The 22,852-nt window shown below is 39.5% G+C and overlaps 1 protein-coding gene across 11 annotated transcripts in view; it reads left to right on the plus strand.

Annotated features, from left to right (window-relative positions):
- Ehbp1 (EH domain binding protein 1) overlaps positions 1-22,852 on the plus strand; it is a 280,423-nt gene that overhangs the window by 110,323 nt on the left and 147,248 nt on the right. For all 11 annotated transcript variants that reach the window (XM_076938043.1, XM_076938041.1, XM_034508576.2 and 8 more), the window contains one exon: positions 3,207-3,346. In XM_076938043.1, the coding sequence (XP_076794158.1) occupies positions 3,207-3,346 (140 nt within the window). The remainder of the gene's footprint in view (positions 1-3,206; positions 3,347-22,852) is intronic.

Genomic DNA, 22,852 nt, shown 5'->3' on the forward strand with positions numbered 1-22,852 from the left:
TTGTCCCCCTTCCTGGTCCGCCCTCCACAAGCCTCCCCTCTCCCTTCCTGCTCTCTTTCACCTCTAAGAGGGTGCTCCCCCACCCTCCCACCCACTCTCACTTCCCCCTCTAGTATCCCCCCTCTCTGGGGGCAGCAAGCCTCCACAGGACCAAGGGCCTCCCCTCCCAATGAGGCCAGACAAGGAAGTCCTCTGCTGCATATGTAGTAAGAGCCATGGACCCACTCATGTATGCTCTTTGGTTGGTGGTTTAGTCTCTGGGAGCTCTGAGGGGTCTGGTTAGTCGATATTGTTGTTCTTCCTGTGGGGTTGCAAGCCAGTTCAGCTCCTTCAGTTCTTCTCCTAACTCTTCCATTGGGGTCCCCAGGCTCAGCCGAATTGTTGGCTGAAACTATCTGCATCTGTCTCAGTCAGGTGCTAGTAGAGCTTCTCAGCCTACTTCCTTATACAACTCAGGCCCACTTGCTTGGAAGTGGTCCCACCTACAGGAGCTGGGCCCTCCACATCAGTCATTAATCAAGAAAATGCTCCACAGACTTGCCTACTAGCCAGTCTGATGGAGACAATTCCTTGGTAGAGGTTTCTTTTTCACAAGTGACTGTGGTTTGTGTCAAGTTGACAAAAAGTAACCAACACAATGCCTTTTTCAAAAAGCAAAACAAAACCAGAAACATGACTTCTTAAGTGCTGAATAAGCACTTGTTGCCGATAATCAAGTCAGTAATAAGTACATGTGATCCATGCAATGCAAGAATCTGTACTTGGAGGAGAGGAGACGAGGGGCAGGATAAATGGGAATGCTATGCTGAGAGTTTCCTAGAAAAGATAAGGGAGAAACATGGTCCAGTCTGAACCACAGTCCTGCACGTAGTTAGCCCAGTAGACTGTGGTTTCTATAATTGGTCACATCTGTTTGACTGATAAGGCTGTTTCTGTGTCTCACTCAAAGTGAGATGTTTGGTACTGGTCTCCAGGGCAATGGCTGAGTGAGAGTGCGTTCCAGGTGAGTGTGGTTAGCTCGGTGGTTGAGGATGGATGCACCCTAGGCTTTCTTCTCAACTGTAAACATTGAGGAAAAAATAGATCTTACCCTGAAGTGTAATCCAGAGGAAAGGAAATGGAGGAAGAGAGAGAAGAAACCAGAGATCCTCCAAGGGTAGTATTTCTTCCACTGACAGAAGCAGTCAGTGGGTGGCACCACTCAAGGCTGTCCGGGTAAGAAACAGTTCATTTAAACCAAGTCTCAATTTAACATGAAGAGGATTCTTTGAGAGCTCCCTTTATCGCCCCTTCCTTACTATCCCCCGGAACAGCGATGAGCTTTGAAATGTGGGAAAATTTAAGTGGCAAAGTTAAGCAAGTTATATCTGAAGAATGATTTGTTTGAACATGTGTCTGGATTATTATTACTATCATTATCATTACTGTTGATTTATTTGATTTTATTTTCTAAGAATGGGGTCTAGTTGTTTGGCTTTGGTTGGCCTGGAACTTGCTATGTGAACCACACTGTACTTGAACTTATTATATGCTGTCCCTTGCCGTTACCTCCCGGGCTAAGATTACAGCTGTTGTGCCTTGGCTGGCCTACTATCCATTACCAACAACTGACAATGTGGAAGACACTCATAGAGGAAGTAATACAACTTTTCTTGTTCATGTAGACTATCAGGAAATTTGTTTAAAAAGAGGGAAATAATTTTGTTAACTGCAAAATAAAATGTGAAGAATTTCCATAATTGACTTAGTTTGCAAAGCTATATCATATAGAAAATCAAATTAATAAAGGTTATAAAACAACAGTATTTTAATTTATTTTTTCTGTCTGAATTTAGAGGGAGTATACAAAATTGAAAATTTGTACAGCATTAAAATGTTCTGTTTAGTGAGATTTAAGGTAAAAATAACTGATCAGGAAAACAAGTGATTTGTCTCAAGATATTTAATATAAACTTTATAAATTTATATTCTTAAATATTTTGAGATAAAATTCATATCTTATCACAAATATATCATTTCATTTATAATTAGATAAGGGCTTCATCTGTGTGTCTTGAGAAGCCCAGAACCTGCCATGGAATGTCCGTTTCAGTTGTAGTTGTTCCCTTTAGGGCCTGTGGCTCACGGGAACTTGCACATGACAGTAAGCATGGTTTGGGGAGTTCACCACTAGCTTCCTTCCAGCCCACACATCCACAGTGGTTCATGGTTTCCAATTAAGAATTCCTGTTCCAATTCCTTTTGTAAGTTGTTTTACTTTAGTTTTTTAAATGTCTTTTATTCTTTCATGCGTGTGTTTGTCTGCATATATGTCTGTGCACCATGGATATGCCTGATACTTTCAAAGGTCAGAAAAGGGCGTTAGATCCTTTGGGACTGGAGTTACAGATGGTTGTGAGCTGCCATGTGGGTGCTGAGAATTGAACCTGGGTTGTCTCAAGAGCAGCCAGTGCTCTTAACCTCTAAGCCATCTGTCTCGCTCCAAGTTTTATTCTAAAGTTGAGATTTATCTAACTTGTGGGCTGTGCTTTTGTTTCATAATACAAGGTTTTGTTTCTAGACTTAATGCTCAAGAAACTGTACTTGATTTCTCTGCAGAAACCATTTGTCTTCGGCAGGGCACCAGCATAAGTACCTGCTAAATCTTACCAGTTAAGGGTTTAGTCTTGATGCTTTGAACATGCCATTAAGAAAGTTATGAGATGTTTAAAATTCTTAGTTTTAAAAAATATTCTTACATAACTTGAGAAGTGTACTCATTTTACAGAAAGGAAGACTATGTTAATAATATTATGTATTGTATATCCATTATCCAAAATGCTTAGTTCTAGAAGTTTTCAGATTTCATTTTTTTCCAGGTTTTGCGGTATTTTCATACACATAAGGATATCTTAGCAATGGGACCCAAGTCTCAGTACAGTGACATTTACATTTCATGCTTACCTTACATATGTGGCCTAAGGAGTTTCTACAGTGTTTCTAGCACACCTGAGCTTTGACTGCAGCCTGTCACATGTCATGTTGAAGTTTTCCACATTGTGACACCTCATCAGTATGGAAAGCTTGGGGTTTCAGGGTGCTTTAGATTTTGGAGTGTTTTAAATTTAAATTTTTCAGATTAGAAATGTTAACATGTATTTTCTAATTATTTTTCAAGTAATGTCATTTAATAAGCTGTATATTACATTTTGACTACTTTCATACAGGGATGAAGATATGCAGAGCTTGGCTAGCTTAATGAGTATGAAGCAGGCTGACATTGGCAATTTAGATGATTTCGAAGAAGATAATGAGGATGACGATGAAAACCGAGTGAACCAAGAGGAGAAGGCCGCAAAAATTACAGGTGGGCCTCGTTAGCTCTGAACCAGGTGTGGGCTGCATTAGCCGCGTTAGCTGGACCGCGTTAGCTACATTAGCTGAACCAGGTGTGGGCCGAGTTAGCGCTGAACCTGATGTTTATTTTCTAATTTGTGACTAATTAGCTTCTAACTTGATTTCTAATCAAGGCTTGATTTCGTTTTTAACTCACAGGAATTTAAGAGAGTATGTTTTACATGTGCTTTCTACCTTGCTTTCTTCTAATCAAATTCAAATGAGATTCTGTGTCCCTTTGGTTTGAGTTTTCAAAAACCATTCTACTGAAGTTTTTTGTTTTGTTTTGTTTTGTTTTGGTTTTGGTTTTTTTTGTAGTTAAAACAGTTGATATATTTTTGTTAATTTTCTAGAAATTAACCTGTTTATATTCTTATCCTTTGTGTAGTTAATCTGTTAAAGATAAAGGACTTATGTCGTCAAGTATTTAGTCCAAAAAAACAGTTTTGTAACCTCATCCTAGTGTGTCTCCTCTGGCTCCGTTTTATACATTCTGCCTTGAAGTCTTGTCTGGTGTTGGTATTGTAACGTGTGTCTCATTCACTTGTCGCATTTACTATTTCATTTTTTAACCCATCTCTGCTTAAGTACGTCTCTTATAGATATCATTTTTTAATTTAGCCCTATAACATTTGCTTTTTAGTAGCTATTTGCAGTGCTGAGGCAATGGCTCCATCATTCAGGTGCCTGCCACACAAGTATAACAACCTGGGTTCATTCTCCAGAAACACAGAGCCTTGTGTCTGTAATCTCAGTGCTGAGGAGACCACGCCAGGTCAGCAAGCTCCAGGCGCAGTCAGAGCTGAGAAAGACGACTGATGGTGACTTTCGGCTCCCATATCCACCTGCACTGGTACATGTACATGCAGCTACCTTCATGCTTACATACCCATGTAAATAAACACACAGCTGTAAGACTGTCTCCGTCCTGATAGCTGCCATACTTAGCTTCACCTACACAATTTCCAGGCCTTTCTTATTTATTTTTCCCTCTAACATTTTGCCACTCTTTTTAAATTTTTTTTTAAAGATTTATTTATTTTATGTGAGTACACTGTCGGTGTCTTCAGACACACCAGAAGAGGGCATCAGATCTCATTGCAGATGGTTGCGAGCCACCATGTAACCATGGGAATTGAACTCAGCACCTCTGGAAGAGCAGATGGTGCTCTTAACCACTGAGCCATCTCTCCAGCCCCTGTTTTTTAAATTTTAAAAAGATTTTAGTGTACAGGGGTTTTTCCTGCATGTTCATCTGTGCACCGCACGCATTCCTATATTTGCAGAGGCTAGAAGAGAGTGCCAGAGTTGCTGGAACCAGCATAGAGACAGTTGTGAGTTGCTGTGTGGGTGCTGGGAATTGAAGCTGGGTCCTCTGCAAGAGCAGCCAGTGCTCTCAACTGTTGAGCCGTCTCTCCAGTCCTTGAGAATTTTCTTTCAATGTAAGCATTTTGTTTTCCTAGAGTAATTTGAAAAATGTTCTGTTTTCATTTTAGAATAATAGTCCTTATGAATTAACCAGGCAAGTAAATGAATGAGCCTGCAGATCCTAATTTTAAAATTAAAACTATATATTATTGTTCCTTTTTTAAAATGCAATATAATTTTCGTTATCAGTCCCTTTCCTGTATCTCCTTTGGGCTATTATATTTATTTTAGTAGTATGTTCCCTAGTAATAAATGCTAGCATGCATTGCATTTCCTAATGATGTGAGCAGCACACTACTTTATTTTTATTGAAAACGTTTTTCTTCATGTGTTATATTCTGATTATGATCTTCCTTCTTCCAACTCTTCCCTGGTCCTACTTCCCCATCTACCTAAGTCCCTTTCTTTTTCTCATAAAAACAGGAATCTAAAATTGTAATAATGAAAAATGAAATAAGTTAAGAACAAATCAAAATAAGACAAAACAGAGAGAAAAAATGTCAAAGAAACACAAAACACAAAAAAGCACATATAGCTGCTGAAACATATATATTTGCAGACAGAAATCCCATAAAAACAGTAATATATACGCAAAAGATGTGTAGGGGGAAAATAGAGGCTCAGACAAAACATTGTGACACATAAAAATTCTCCAAATTCTCTATTGGGGTCGTTTTGTGTTGACCCTCTATGGCTGGGCATGGGACCTGTCCTTAAGTGTGGTTTGTATCCCCAGTGAGACACCATCAGAGAAAACTAATTTTTCCTTTGGGACCGATTATCAGTTGGAGATAGCTTTGGGGCTAGAATGGAGGCTTGTGTCTACTTCCCCTCACAACACTTGGCTTCCATCTGGCTTAGATTTGTACCGGCCTCTGCATGCTGTGCTGCCACAATTTCTTTCTTTTTTTCTTTTCTTTCTTTCTTTTTTTTTTTTTTGTATGTGTGTATCTTCTATGTATGTCTGTGTGTTGTATGTATGTATCTGTGTCTATGTATTGAATTGTATGTCCCTGTGTGTATAAATGTTGCATGTCTGTGTAAGTGTCTGTGTCTATGTGATGTCTCTGTGTGCATGTGCAGGTGCCTGTGGAGGTCTGAAGAGGGTCCCCTGGAGCTGGAATTCCAGGCAGGAAAATGATGAAATAAAGACCTCCTTATATACAGAATTGCAGATTGTTTTGTTAAGTTTTGTGAAGGAAGAGATTCTTTTTTAATTTTATTTACATTTAAGATGCCATCCCCTTTCCCCATTTCCCCTCCCTAGAAAACCCCTGTCCCATGCCCCCCTTTCCTTTTTGCTTTTATACAATTTTTTTAAATGTTAATCAAAGGATTTATAAATTTGGTAATGCTCAATCAGAAGTGTAACCCAATACCCAACCTAGATATAAAAACTATCTTTGACTGGTGGAGACATGTGAACATCTGCCTCCATGCCCCCTCTCTTTTTCTCTCTCTCATCACCTAGCTTCTCCTCTCCTTCATCTTCTCTCCTTACTCCATCTCTTCCTCTCAGTACTCCTTCCCACTTAGCTCCTCCTACATATCACTCTTCCTGTTAAAGTAAAACTTTTCTCTCAAAATACAATTAGAACATACTTAATCCTAATTGTACCAGTGAGGTACAAGATAGTCCTAACACCCAGTCCATCATTTTGCTGACTAACCAGAACATCTCTTCTAACTAAAATACTTACTTTCGATCCTGGCTTTTTTTTTTTTTTTTTTTTTTTTTTTTTGCTTTAGAATGAATGTCAGCTGAAAACCATCTACTCAGATCTTTTCTCTCAAAGTAAATAGCCAGGATTGGCTATGAGACTATAGGTCTTCAACCCCGTCAGAAATCCAGAATGACTGAGTTAACTGAAGTTATGGGAAGCACTAAACATAGCTTCTAAAACTTAGCCAATTTATAGAGACCTCTGAACACCTGAAAAGCCCCTATACTACCGAACGTTGGAGCATCAAATCTTCAGCCTTCTGGCCCAGAATCATCTGACAGACCTTAGTGATGCAGGATTATTAAGGGCTGATTACTCTGTCTAGGCAGATATAATCAGTCGACTATTCTGCATGTATGTCCTTTTCTGGACAGTAATTTGTCTGTAGATGGAAAGAGGCAATTCTTGCCTAGTGGCTGTCACCACACAACTGGAGTAACTCCAAGGATGCTCAATTTCTTCTTAGAATCCACAACAGGAAGCTGTCAGGAGCAGACAGGTCTCTAATCAGAATGGACATTAATATATAAATATTTGTAGCGTCAATTCTATGGACTTCTGATGTTTTGAAAACCAACTATCCATGTAAGGTAACCTGGACTGTTGTCTGTTCACTCCTCTCAGCTATTTCTAAATAAAATATGGGAAACCTCCTAACAATAAACTCAAAGCCATGAATTTGCTATAGTCCCTTAACTCATAGGTTAACCATCCCAAATCAGTTAAAAAAGTTAAAGAATGACTGGGTCTAGGCCTTGTATTTCTAAATGTGTTATACAGGCACAATGCCCATGAGAGTATCAATATTCATCTCACTTTTATATTAATAAGAAGCTCATACCAATGAAAACCTTAAATTTGAAATCAAAGTAAATTTTGTACCATTTAAGAAATTATAACTTCATCTTGATAATAATTATAGAGATTTCTACCAATAGGTTATGGCTATGCAATAAGTCCTAGCTAATCCTCCCTGTTCCAATAAAACCACTACTTTTCCCTAGAAAGACAGACCATTATTAACCACATTAGTCCCCAAGCCCAGGGAATAGGAGCGCTGACTCTTCTTTAACTTCTTCAAGCTGATTACGGGTGTTGAGATATTAGAAGAGGGGTGGGGGTGGGGGGAAGAGTAAGTTGATAAGCCTCTGAGGCTGTGTCTTCACTGAATCCAGATGGAATTCCAGGATATTGGAGGTTTGGGCAGGTCTGCTCAGCTTGCTTGATGAGTAGATACACCAAGGCTGTGTATTCTGCAATATACAATTCTCAGAACAAGTTTTAGTATCAAGAAAAAAAAATTTTTCTCCCTAGGGGGCTGATATTTTTTTTAAAGATGTTGGTTCTAACAGCTTTTCTTTTTTTGTTTCCCTTTTTAAAATTGGTTGTAATATTTACATTTCAGATTTTATCCCCTTACCCCACTTCCTCCCACTACCCAGAAACCTCCTATCCCATCCCCCTCCTCATGCTTCAATGAGGCTGTGACTGCACCTACCCCTTCCCCCACTATCCCCTCCCCACCCTCACATTCCCCCCACTCTGTGTTTATTTTTTTATGGGACCAAGAAATTCCTCTCCCACCTATGCCCGACAAGACCATCCTCCCCTACATATACCGCTGGAGTCTTGGGTCCCTCCCTATGTGTTCCCAGGCTGGTGGTTTAGACCCTGGGGGCCTCTGGTTGTTTGGTATTGTTGCTTTCCACCTAGGGTCACTAACCCTTTCTGCTCCTTCAGTCCTCTCACTAAGTTCTCCATTGGGAAACCCCTGATCATATCAGTGGTTAACTGTGAGCATCGTCCTCTGAGTGTGTTAGTCTTTAGCAGACCTCTAAGGAGACAGCTATATCATGTTCCTCACTTTAAGCACTTCCAGCCATCCACAACAGTGTTTAGCTTAGGTGGCTGTACATGGGATGAATACCCAGGTGGAATGGTCTCCTGATGGCCCCAAAAGTTAGGACTTTTTTACATTTCATATTTTCTTTGACCGTTGTGTCTATATTTTCCATGGTATCTTCTGCACATGAGATTCTCTCTTCTCTCTCTTGTATTCTGTTGGTGATGCTTGCAATCTATGACTCCTGATCTTTTTCCTAGGTTTTCTATCTCCAGGGTAGTCTCCCTTTGAGATTGCTTTATTGTTTCTACTTCAATTTTTAGATCCTGGACGGTTTTGTGTAATTCCTTCACCTGTTTGGTTGTGTTTTCTTGCGTTTCTTTAAGGGCTTCTATCTGTTTACCTTCGTTCTCCTCAAATTCTTTGAGAGTTGTTTATGTCCTTTTTAAAGTCCTCCATCATCATCATGAGTAGTGATTTTAATTCTGAGTCCTGCTTTTCTGGTGTGATGTGGTGTTCAGGACTTGTTATGGTGGGGGAACTGGGTTCTCGTGATGCCAAGTAACTTTGGTTTCTGTTGTTTACATTCCTGCACTTGCCTTTCACCATTTGGTTAGCTGTAGTTCTACTCACACTCACTGGTTCTGACTGGAGTCTGACTTTCCAGTTATCTTGGTTGTATCAGAACTCCTCGGGGTACAGATGACTCTATAATCCTGAGCTCCAGGTGCTCTGGGTTCTGTGGCTCCTCTAGGATATTTCAGGATATGGAGTCTCCACAGTGGTAGACCAGCTAGGTGTTTGCTGTTCTTAATGTAGTTGCTCCTCTAGGATGCTTCAGAATATGGTGTCCCCTGCTCTGTTGCTCTGTGGGCCGTGTCCTCTCTAGGATGCCTGCAGATCTAGGGTCCTTGACATCTCTTGGGTGCCTCTGCAGCTCTGCGGTCTGTGCCTTCCCTAGGGTGCCTCTGGACTCAGTTTCCAGAGGGGAACAGATCAGCTGGAAGACTGCTAGAGCCACAGGTATCCGGGCCAGAGGCGGAAGAGGAGTGGTTCTTCGCAGGGGCAGGGTCTGGCTGGCAGGTGCCCTCTGGGGGGCTCTCTACTGCCAGTTGTGCTTCTAAGGCCTAGGGCTGTGGGCAGGTTCTCCTACCTTCTGCTCTGCAATCAGTGCCCTCCATAGGGTGCCTCTGGACTCAGTTTCCAGAGGGGAGCAGATCGGCTGGGAGACCGAGCCCCCGGTATCCGGGCCAGAGCCACAATTTCTGAATTTATAGCACTAATCAGTCCTGTTGTGCCTAGAAAGCTTTGTTTCCTTGTATCTTCCAACCCTACTGGCTCTTACAGTCTTCCTAATTCCTCTTCTGTAGAGTTCTCTGAGTCGTGAGGAGAGGGACCTTGTGCTCTTCACTGCTGAGCCATCTCTCCAACCCCTGAGAAGTTTTTTGAAACTTAAGCATTTTTGTATAATAATTTGAAAATTGTCTAGGACAACTAACACATTTTCTAGTTGTGGGTCTCTATTCTCGTCCACCACAGGAGGAAGCTTCTCTGACAATGGCTGAGCAAGATACTGGTCTATGAGTATAGCAGAATGTTGTTAGGAGTCATTTTGTTGCTATGTTCCTTTAGCAAAAGAGTAGTATTTGGTTTTCTCCTAGATCCGTGGCCTATCTTGTCTCAGGTTCTTGGCTACCCAGGCAATGTCAAGCATGGCTTTCATCGAATGAAGTGGACCTTAGTTCGAATTAGATAGTGATGGGTTATTCCCACACCTTTTGTACTACTATGGCGGGTCACCACTGTAGATCCGAGGCTTTGTAGTTGAGTTGGTGTTTACTTTGTCCTCTGATAGTGTGTAGAGCACTTCCCAGTACCATGGACATCAGTCAGTGGGGTGTAAGCTCTAGATAGGCACCAACTTGACTCTTCTAAGTTCGTGAGTTACTAGTGAGTTACATAGGTGTTATCTTCAACTATAGGGCCTTACCTTCAGATTGTGGAGAGAAACCAGTAGCCTTGGCAATAACCTGGGTTGTTTGAGGGTTTCGTTGGGAAAACCTTGCAGTATGCAATGCGCTTTGCTCATACTATTTCCACTATCCTCTCACTCTTTCCTGTTCCCAGTGAACTTTTCTTTCTAAAATGTTCCTTGAGTGAGTGTGTCTTGGAGGTTATTTCCTGAGCAAGGGAAACCAGTGACTGGGTGACAGGAATATGACTCTCCCTCTCCCAGCAACTAATAACATCCTGTAGTTCCTCAGAGAGAAGTAGGGTCTCACTAGCTTCTCTCTCATCTGTGATGGAATGTTGATGAGCCCAGTCTTGTACAGGCCTTGCTCAAGTATCCATTGCTGCTTTGAGTTCCTGGGTCCAGAAGCCGTGCCTGTCATGTCCAGAAGATAATGGCGCATATCATTCCTGTCTGTCTCTGGCTCTTAGCATTCTTTCTGTTGCCTTTTGCACGATGTTCTGTGAGCTTTGAAGGAGGAAATATAGATGGCCCTGTAGGGCTGAGAATTCAACAGTCACTTATTAGCACTTTGACCAGTTACGAGTTTCTGCACTGATTGTTATCCACTGCAAACAGCAGCTTCTCTCACCAAGACTGTAATCAGCACTCATTGTAGGCAGTAGTCCATTTAGCAAAGTAGGTTCTCCTTGAGCACCCATGACCCTCCCAGCCATGCACTTCTGGCCAGTTTACAGTATCAGATGTGAATTCTGCTTATAGGGCGGGCCTTAAATACAATTAGAAAGTCGTTGTTTACCTCTCCATAAGAGTCATGCCATTGCACCAGCAGGTATGTCTTGGCTGGTAGGTTGATACTGTAGTGTGAAGGTTCACAGATGTGTAAAACTGTGAATTTTTTTTCTCCCAGTGACTACATAGTATCTTCTAGCACTTTAAAAGGTAGCCTGCAAGGAAGAAGTTCCAGTAACTTCCAGCTTAATAGCTCTGTGTCCTACAACCAAAGTATAAATATGTCTGCAGGAATTGCCATCTTGTTTTGCTGGGCAGCCAACAATAATGGTGATAGTATGAATTGTTTTTTTTTGGGGGGGGGGAGGGGGGTGCTCTTTGGAATCTTCTTGACCAACAACTTAGAAGGAAGTATTCCATGCCCTGTTACTAGGGTTACTGTTTAATAACCCTGGTTTCTGGGAATAATATTATCTATTCATACAGGGTATCTTTCTTCAAACTCTTTTTTTATTTAAATTATTACTTTTAGCTACTTTATGAAATAGTAGCTTCTGTATGGCTTCTTTGTTTTAGCTTTTCTCCTTACCTCCTCATGTCTCATCCCTCAGTTCCATTCCCACATAGACCTTTCCCTCCCCAGTATCCCCCACTATGCTCAAGTCACATATGCTGTGGTATCACTTCCCCTACTTAAGGCCTCTTCCCATCCCTTCTCAAATTGCTCCTTTTTTAGCTTTTTAACTTGTGCAGACAAGCTGAACTCACAGTCTAAGTAGATGTGCGTGTAAGGGGTGACAGGTGGCGTTTGTCGTTCTGTGCTTTGGTCACCTCACTTATTCCTGAAATTCTATTTTTTTCATTTTGCTTTATAGCCTGATAAAATTCTGTCATGAATATGTACTCCTACTTTTATTATTTATGCATCAGTGGATGAAAACACGTGGATTGAATTCGTTTCCCAGCTGTTGAACAGAGCAGTAACTGTGGATGTGCCATGACCCTGCAATGACATGGAAGCCTTTGCCTGTTGGCCTAGGAGAGGGAGAGCTGTGGTCATAGAACTACTCTGTGTTTAGCTCCTTGAGGATTTTCTTGTGGGATTTCCACACTGGCTGCATTAGTGTGTACTCCCACCTGCAATGATACGCTTCATCCTCCTGCACACCCTCGCCAGCATTTGGCATCATTTGTTTTCTTGATGATAGTCATTCTGACTGGGGTCGGATGGGACCTCAAAGTAGTTTTGCTTTGCATTTCCCTGTAACCTTAGAAGAAATATTCATTGGCCATTTGATTTCTTCTTTTGAGAACTCTATGCCAATCCACAGCCCATCTTTTCATTGGGTTGTTTGATTTCTTTGTGTTTATTAATTTTTTGGTAGAATACATTGCAGACAAATTCCTGTCAGAAGTACACAGCTGGTGAAGCTTTTACATCTCATAGGTAGACAAAACACCCATATGAACAAAATTTTAATGTTAGTTTTGTGTCTTAGCCCTTTGCAGAAGTTTTCTCGTGGACACTGTAGGATTACTATGTATAGACTCATATCATCTGTAAATGATAATGCTTCTAGCCTTCCTTTCCTCTGTGTATCCCCTTTTTCTCTTGCCCTTGTCAAATGTGTTGGCTAGGACTTCAAACACTGTCCTCAATAGGAGTGGACAGAGTGTGTTCCCTTGTCTTGTTCCCGATTTTAGTGAAAATGCTAGTTTTTCTTCTTTTAGAATGATACTGATTCTGAGTTTGACATGTCTTATGTATCCCTTAGTATTTTGAGATGTGTTTCTTCCACTCCTAGTTTTTTCATAGTTTTTATCCTGAGAGAATGCTGAACTTGCCAAAGGCCTTTTCTGTGGCTATTGAAATTATCATGTGATTTGTGTCCTTGGGTCTGTTTATGTGATATATTGCATTTGTTGGTTTTTATATGTTGAAACATCCCTGAGTCTCTGGAATGAAATTGCATTGATCACAGTGGTCTTTTTGACATGTTCTTGAATTTAGTTTTTAAATATTTTTATGAAATTTGTGTCTATGTCTATTAAGGAGATTGCTCTGTAATTTTCTTTTTCCAATATGTTGTCTTCTAATTTTGACATATCTTCCTAAGCCAATTTTTCTTTCATTAATTGTATTTTTTATATTTCTGTTCATTAACTTCTGCTATCTTCTCTTTATTATTATTATTATTACTACATTTATTTGTGGGGTGTGTGTGTATGTACACATGCATGCACTTGCATGTCAGAGGACAAATGGCAAAAGTCAGTTCTCCCACTGTGCTGGAGTGTTTAGTATATCCAATAGCTAGAATGCCCTTTCCCATCCTACTCTAAGATAGTGTATTGCTTTGAAGGCAAGGTGTGTTTCTTGGATACTATTTTTAAAATCTAGTCTGCTGGACTGTGTCTTTTGTTAGAGATTAAGACCATTAATAGTTATTATAGAAAGATATATAGATTAAGTCTTGACGTCTTACATAGCTCTTAGTATTGTAGAATCTTAGTGTTCTGTACACTAAGATTTTGTCAAAGTTGGTTCCTCTAAGGTTTTCAGCTTTCTAGTTCTGTTCAGATCTGATTCAAGATTTCCTTACCAGTCTCATAGTAGTTTATTTGTCTGGTTTCCGTGTGCAGTCTTGTCTTTTGGTTTTAGTTTACTAGGGTCTTTGGTTGTGTAGCTGAGGCCACAGCAGAAGTTCTTTTGAAGTGCTGCCTTGCTCCTGTTCTGTGGGTTGTCAACGCCAAAGGGAAGGGCCTTTCCCTGGCTTCCTCTTGTGCTGTTCCGCCTTGGCTATAGGTACCTCGACCCCAGCTCCTGAGGATGTCTGCTGCTTTTCCAATAGATATTTTTTATCTTTCCGAGCTTAGTCCATGGAGAAACTCTTCCAGACTTCGTCTTCTGAGGAGCAGTTTTTTTGGAGATGTTTTCAACTAGCATATATTAATTACATAAAACAGTGGGTTCAATCATGAGATATTCATAGCACATATAATTCACAACCTTCTTTGAAGGAATAGACTGCTAACAGTTATTTTATGTATATCTTAAATTGACATGTAAAGAATAGCCATTTAGTTGGTAATTGGTTACAGATTGTGGCCTTTGCATCAGTAGTAACTGACAAAATTTATCTTCTACAATTATATAAAATCTTTGCTAGAAGGGAAATCCATGGCATCTATGTTTGGACTGATTAAAAAGTTTTTACCCTACTCTGTTTGAGATAGGCTCCCTGCTAGGTGGAAACATTTTGGGACCAGCTCTCAAGAACCTGTATTAAAACTATAGGTGACAGTCCACTCATCTATAGAAATGCAACATCAGTGGATGAACTGGAGAATTTTTAATTACAATAGAAAAATTCCTGAAATGTAGCATAAGTAACAGACCTTGGGGTCGGGAGGGGACAAAGCTTTTTAATGAAAAGTTTAGTCAAGCCTATACAGACTTGAAATAATCAGTGTTTGCATGTGTACAACTTCACTGTGCTGGAAGCAGTATTTGCCAATATGCTCGTCTTTGGAATTCATGTTGAATAGCTTTTCTTTTTTTTTTTTTTTTTTAATCTGTCTCATTTGTTTCTGTCTGTCTACTTGTTTTTTGTTGTTGTTTGTTTGTTTGATTGCTTTTTATGGTGTCGAGGGATTAAATTTCAGTTCTTCCATATGTTAGGAAAGTCTGATCCTCACCTCAGTCCCCATGTTAAATCTATAAATGTACACAAAACAGGAAGAGAAAAATGTGTCTGGGTAGCAGACAAGATCCTATCTAGTCAACCTCAACCAACCCAAGGCCAGCTAAAGCACGTTACATAGAACAGTGCTGGGGAAACTCAGAACTTATACAGCCCGCTGGTAAGCTTGTTGAAAAGAATCATGTAGTCTCTTTAGACAGTCAGATTCATATGGCCTAAATAAACCAAACTTAGCGTTGGATTTTCTTTAAAAGATATAAGAAACAGTAAGTCACTTTTTTTCTGTTCTTAGCCTTCTACCAACCAGTGACACTTCAGGTGCAGAGACAAGATGCACAGCAGGATTATGGTTTTGTTTGTTTTGTTTGGTTTTGTTTTCACTAAAATTCCTTGTGTTGCACAAGAACAGGTATCTTTTTCAGTAGTTTGATAAATATTCCTTACCAAGTCCACTGAAAGTACATGCCCAGTTGTCCACATCCGGAGAAGCACAAAGCTGTAGTCTTCCACCGTGTGCAGAGTCCTACCATCCACATGCAATATATGAAGCAGGATTCATTTTTACCATAAGCAATGTTGCTGGGGTTTGCAAATCCGTAGTTGATAAAGTTAATTTGGGAGAAGGAAGAGAGAATGACATATTGGCTACCTTCAGGGGAAAAGACTCTAACAGTCCAGATGGCAGCAGAGGAGATCCCACTTAGAGATGTGAAACTGTAGACTTGATGATGGCATGACTCAGGCATCTGAGATGAAGTGTCCTACTTCCCAGGACTCTGTGTAAGGATAAGGAGGTCTCTCACCTTTGACTAGAAGGTTCCTTATAATTAACACGAGACTCTGGTTATTAATTTGTTTATTTTTACCTGCGCACCTACCACCAAGTACTCAGGATGTTCAGATACAAAATCATTTCTATGTAACCAGTAACATGAAAAAATTAAATAGCGTATATTTTGAAAATTCATTTAAAGGGTAAGATTTTTTTAGAGGCCCAAACCTGTTACATGGTCCTTAATGATAGGAGGAAAAACTAGAGACGGAGAAATGGGACAATTCTGACTCCTTGAGCCAGAAAGTTTATAAGGCACAACAAGTTAGAAGAGAAGTTGGAAGGGCTGGGACATCAAAAAGTGGTAGAGTGTTAGCATAGCAAGCACACAGCCCTAGGTTCAGTCCCCCAAACTAAAAATAAATACATCAATTTATTTTTTAAAAAATCAATAAAAAGGAGTTGGAAATCCTAAGAGGAGAGAAAGAGCATAAATATCTCCACATTGTCTGCAGTTTAGACCTGCTACCTTGGAGAACAGTAAACGCAGCAGAGAAGATAAACCACAAATCCATTCTAGCTTGTGTTGCAGCCAGTCCCCAGCAATACCTTACTTGTGTCAACTGAGCATGTAGTTTCCCCACGCCCAGCATGCAGGGAGGATCCCGAGAGACTGAGAGCCTATTTGACAGAGCTGGGTGGAGGGGAGAAGTTAGAAGCCTAAAGCCTAAGCTTTTGGAGAAGAGCTCAGAGGTACTATTCTAAGTTCCACTGTGGTTTCTCTAGGAGTGTATTCTAATAATTCAAAGTTATTTTCACCATGTTTACAAAATAAAGGAAAAATTATATATTCATGTGAACAGATACAGGAGGAGAACTTGACAAAATTGACCACCAGGTTTCTCAACAAAGTTTTATTATTCCTTCGCTTTGATTTAGGAAACCCTGGCCCCTTGACTGGAACTGAGACATGCATGCATACACTCACAACTTGTATGTAATCTTATAGTAGAATATCTGTATGTTATGTAAAATATGAGATTGGTATAGAAACAGTTACTTAGGTTTACGTATAAACAGTGAACATATGGAAACTAACATAGGAACTCCATTTAAAACAAATTTAAGAGAAAAAAAAATCATGGGCCAGGTGATAATGGTGCAGGCCTTTAATCTCAGCACTCAGGAGGCAGAGGCAGGCAGATCTCTGAATTTAAGGCCAGCCTGGTCTACAGAGTGAGTTCCAGGACATCCAGGGCTACACAGAGAAACCCTGTCTCTAAACCTCCCCACCCCCCAAATCCATGGATTACATAGAAATAAATTACTGAAAGATGTGAAAAACACCATATAGCAATGTATTGCGGTATTGAAGGTAATAGAAAAAGATTTAACAAATAGAGTTCTACATTTATAGATTGAAAACTCAAAATTGTTACTTCTCCCTAAATTAGCCTGTAAATGAATTATAATCAGGCTAATTATAATCCTAGCAGATTTTCCAACAAGCCCAGAAATTTAAAAGTTGATTTTAAAACATACAAGAAAACCCAAGAACACTCAAATGGGGGTAATTAAAAAAGATTAATAGTAGTCATAACAATACTGACTTTATTAAGATTTACTGTAGAGATTTAATAATCAAGATAGTATGGTGTTGCCATAGGTCAGATTAATAGATATGCAGGATTAACTATTGAGAATTGCACCTCCTAGAAAGCCATGCCATTGCAAGGATGAAAAGCCAATATTCTGCTGTGCTGCTAAGTGTGTACTATGCTGCTAAGCTGTGACATTTGGCAAGTTATGTTTTAAAGTACATTTTGCATATAAACTCATTGGAACTCATGGACCATCTCTAATAACCATGAAGTAACGAAATTAATGAATTAGATTTTTAGTAAAATAAAAACTAGAGGGATTGTAAGAAAAATGAATGAGTGCATCACAGATTGGAAAACAGTAGTGAAGCCTGGGACTGCAGCCATCCCTTCCCGTCCCAGCACTGGGCAGGGAAAGGCAGGAGGATCCAGAGTTCAGGCTTCTTCTCAGGCACACAGCAAGTTTAAGGACAGTCTACACTGCATGAGACTCTGTCTCTTAAAAAAGAAATCAAAATTAAATAGCAGTACCTACAAAGCATATTTAATAATTTAATACAGGTCTCATTCACAGAATAGGGTTACTTTTTAAATTTCCATACAAAATATTTGATGATATTTTACCCTCCCCCAAACCTTAACAGATCCTTCCTCTGTCCCCACAGTGGACTCACCTGGAGTGTGTGGTTGCTATACTCAGCATCACTTCTGGAAGAAAATGGATTTTTCTTCTCCTGGCAGCTATCAGTTGCCAAGAGATTCTTGGTTAGGGATCAGACTCAGTTTCCATTTCTCCTTTTCTGTTCTGGGATCTATCCGGCTTGAACTTGGACAGGTTTTGTCTTTATTGTCATAGCTCTGTGAGTTCACATGTGCGTCAGCCCTGTTGTGTTTCATTATCTGTGCCCTGTTCTACATAGTGTGCTGAGTCTTGCGGCAAGGGTGTAATAAAGACAGTCAGGGTAGAGTGTGCCAGTCTCTACTCTGTGCACTGTCCTGTTGTGGATCTCTGTTACTTATCCTCACTGCAAGAAGAAGCTTCTCTAATGGGGTGGAGTGCTCACTGTTCTATGCATATAACAATATGTTATTAGGACTCATTTTATTGCTGTATTCATTTAGGAGAATAATAGATATTATGTTATAGCTCATTACCTATGTAGTCTCAAGTTCTTGGCCTCATTAACAGTTTCAAAAATAGGTTCGATCTCATGGAGCAGGCCTTGAGTCCAGTAAACGTAAGTGTAAGTGGTTGGTTTTTCTTATATTATTTGAGCCATTATTACCTGTGGGTTTATCTTGCACACAGGTCACTGTTACAGCTCACAGGGTTTGTATTCAGTAACATTACTTTTCTCCTCTGGTAGCATGTATAATATCTTTGAGCACTGTGCTAGCCAATAGGAATGAAGCTTCTAGTCAAACACTGGGTTATTTTTCTATATTTGATGACAGAAGTGGCTGTGTCAGTTAGGATTTAGTTGCTAGAACTTGGTGAGAGTCAGGCATGGTGGCCCATAGATACATTCTCACACCCTGTAGGCTGGGGCAGGAAAATTACTGCAAATATAAGGCAAATCTGGGCTACATCCTGAGACCCACAGACACACAGATATGTGCAGCCTCAAAGCAGGGTCTCTGAGGAGGGTGAAATTTATGTGTGGAGAGGGGATGAGTGCAGCTCACAGTACATTGAGTGTTAGGAATGGGTGAAAAATCACAGTGAACTGGGGCTGGAGACACTCTGTGGCAGCTAAGAGCACTTGCTTGACCTTCCAGAAGACTCAAGGTTAGTTTCTAGCACTCAAGTAGGGCAACGATTCACAACCACCTGTGACTCTAGCCCCAGGGTATTCAACACAGTCTTCTTTCTGTAGGCGTACACGCACACACATACAAATACAAAAAATCAGGGATGCCTATGTTTTTAAGATGTGCTGTTTAAATGTGAAGATCTAAGGAGAATGAACGTTCAATAGCTGCCTGCCTGCTTGAAGCAGCCTCTGCCTTCCTCTCCCATTACGATTTGTTGCTGTTTGGAAATAGCATTACTAAACCTGTTAGATGTATCCATAAATCAAATATTTACAGGCTGAAGCCTTTGAGGAAAGTAACATCTTTTTGACCTTGATCTTTGCCAGGAAGTTGAAGTGTTACTATTTTGGACTATCTTAAAATAAGATATATTGCTACTAAATCTAGTTATACTTAAGAGAAGAATGTGGGTGATGCAAGATCCCCAGCAGTGTGCTAGCTCTAGGCGGTTTATCTTTTCGCTTTAACTCACCCAACAGGGTTTCTTAAAAGGAACAGCCACCCACTCTTCATGTTGCCTCCCCATTCCCCTTTTTCAATGTGATAATCTGTTGGTCAATTTCTATCTGCTTTTAACTTCTAACAGTAAAGAGAAGTCACAAATTACTTGACCCTTTGCTTCGATTGCCTGCCCCTAATTTCATTTCCCTTAGTTGCACCAGTGTGAAGCAAGTCAAAACCAGTTTGTACACTACAAGTGCTTTGCTCTGTGAGTTTATTGCTCAATTTGAGCAGCAGTGTAGGGTAGAATTTTTTTCTGCCCTGTTATGTAGTGTTGTTAATATTTTCTAAGTATGTACATTCCTGGTGAAATAAGGCTTTTAAATGGGTAATAGAGTATAGCATAAATATATTGGGTCACAGTGATATGTCTCCTGGGAACGTCGTCCATTAAAAAATTTCCATTAGCTTTTTTAATTATAAAAACAAAAAATTAATTATAGGCGATTTGGAAGAAACAAAAGAATACTTTTGGAAGGATAACTATGTAACAAAACTAGGTATTTCAGGTTCCAGACCCACATAACAACTGCATGTTGAAGTATTTTCATAGGAAGTTTCACAAATTGTTTCCAGCTAAGTAGCTGTGGTCACAGTGCCAGGGCTGCCCTCTGCAGTCACCCAAAACACCAGACGGTTTGCAAAGTGCACATCTCGCAGTGGCTGCCCATAGCTCTCAGAGCGAAGTGCATGTTTTCCAGGAGGGTCACAGCAACGCTCATGATTGAACATTTGCCAGCCTCATCATGGTGCACTCTCCACCCCTGGGATAAGCCCTAAACACCTCTGATTCCTCGAATATGTCAAGTTCCCTTTGCTTCCTTCTATGCTCATGGAATGCCCTTCATTTCCTTTTTTTGTTTTATAAATTAATATCTTTTGGTCTTGCATTTAGCTCACGCGTGAGTAAAATTCCAGGAAGCTGTCTGACCTGAGACTGCTTCTTTTGTTTCTCTGGTTGTTGAATGTGAGATTTTTCATAATGTTCATTGTATACACAGCATGGCACTACCTAAGCGACCTGCCTGTCCCCTAAAACATGAAGCCATGAGGACACGCATGGGCTCAGACCAGCATTTAATAAAGAAGTGCCACTGCTCTGAAGGTGTAAAAATTTTGGAGTAACATTTATTTGTATCACACATAAGGAATGTTGGCCTAGATGATCAGGATTACCTTTGCACTCCGTTAGTATGAGAAACAACTCTGGAAGCAAAAGATTTAGGTGTAAAGTAAGCACTCAAGTAAGCTTAGGGTAGATTCACGAGACCAGAAAGGACAGGACAATTTGTCATTAATGAAAAGAATAGGAAAAAAAATGCCGTGGGTTGTTAATGAAGAAACATTCAGACAATTATGGTATAAACAATATAGTTCGTAGACTTATTTTGATGATATTTGAATATATTCTGTATTGTACCTAAAACTCTATGGAACAATATTCATATTTGAAATTGACAACTAAGCCTCATGATTCAGTATTTTCCTACAGTTTTATGAGATACTTAATTCATGGTGGATTTATACTCTTTGAGATTAGATTTGTACACATATAATAGTTTAAAATTCCCTAGCTATATAAAGAAAACCATGTCTTTGAGTATTATTTCAAAATTTTCAATCAAGCAATTACATACCTGGAACTGTAAGCAAATAAACAATACTAATATACAGGATGAACTACACATATTAACAAGCACACCACAGGCTGTTTGTGAGGATTGACTGATAATATGTGTAAAGCCTTTCTTGCTGCTTAATATATCTTAGCTGCTAGCATTATTTATTATTTCATTGCTTATTTTCAAAGTTAAAAATATATCATTGGCAAATTTTTAAAAATTACACAACTAGTAAGAAAAAAGTTCATTGCTACTCTTTCAACTCATGATTTTACAAAAATTACTAAGTTGAATGATTAGTAGGCAGGAAAGTATGAATTTTCCTTCTAAATTTGCTGTAACCCAAGTTCCAGAGCAAGATTTAAAGGCATTATTGTATATAAAGAGACGGCTCAGTGCTTTAGAACATATGCTTCTTTTCCAGGTGCATCTGGGTTTATTCCTAACACCCATATCTAGAGGCTCCCAACCACATAACTCTAGATTCAGGATTCTGATTCTTTCTTCTGGAGTTTGTGGCCTTTTGCAGTCGACTTGTATACATATTCTCACAGATACATACATAATTAAAAGTAAAACAGTGTTAAATATTTTTATTAATGTTTTTGAGCACAGTAAGGGCTGGAGAGATGGTTTAGTGTGGATGGGTGCTTACTGTGAAGCTCAGGTTCTGAGTTTAGTTCCAGGGATCCAAATGATAGAAGAGAGGCAGGCACTTCCTGCAAGTTGTTCTGTGTCCTCTACCAGGTATACCCTGCTCCCCACAAAAGAAATAAATGCAAGAAAGTTTGGTTTTAAGAATTATCATGATAAAATAAAACATTTTTAGTCAGACACAAGTTGAATCTTTCACTGAACGGCTGTATAGTTCAGTTGGGTTTATCTGTCTTTATTCCCTGTTTCTGATGGTTGACTTTTACTATCAAAATCAATTTTACTCATACAAAATCTGTTTTCTTGTTTGGATATAGGAAATTCATAAGCTTTTTTTTAGTGTATTTTTAATTATTTATTTATTTTGTGTATATGAGTACACTGTAGCTGTCTTCAGACACACCGAAGAGGGCATTAGATCCCATTACAGATGGTCGTGAGCCACCACGTGGTTGCTGGGAATTGAACACAGGACCTCTGGAAGAGTAGCCAGTGCTTTTAACTGTTGAGTCATCTCTCCAGCCCAATTTATTGATTTTTTGATATTAATTTTGTTCAAATAAGTTTGAACAAAACATTTCTGAAAGCCTAATATTTTGGTAGTCACTTATTAAGTATGTTTTAATATTTATTAGTGTCTTTGTAGAATATAAATTCTCTGGGGACAATACAAGTCTTGTTTCTTTTCATTCTTGTGTCCCAAGCAAAAGCCATGGCACAGACTGATAAATAAATGTTTGTTCAAAAAATTAAATGCATGAATGCAATCCTATCACAAACATGGATTGTTTGATTTGGTTCAAATAAAATTTATTGCATACTTAGATTTATAGTGCTAAGGAACAGTTGTACTGATATTAAATTTAAACTGCTGTATATTTCTGTTTTCTTTATTTGCCACGAAATGGTCTGGATCCATTTGGTCTGGATCCATATCTTCATATATAACATTTTCCTAGGCTTAACTTTGGCAATGCTGAGGACTAAACAATTGACCTTTGTAAGGCTTTTCACTTTGCTTATGATTCATGTATAAACACAGTTTTCATATACAAAATTAGTTGTGTGGTTTTCTCCTTTATCCTTGTCTTCAGTCTGTCTTTTGTGGG

This window comes from Arvicanthis niloticus, chromosome 7, assembly GCF_011762505.2.
Source record: "Arvicanthis niloticus isolate mArvNil1 chromosome 7, mArvNil1.pat.X, whole genome shotgun sequence".
In the NCBI taxonomy this organism is placed as follows: Eukaryota; Metazoa; Chordata; class Mammalia; order Rodentia; family Muridae; genus Arvicanthis; species Arvicanthis niloticus.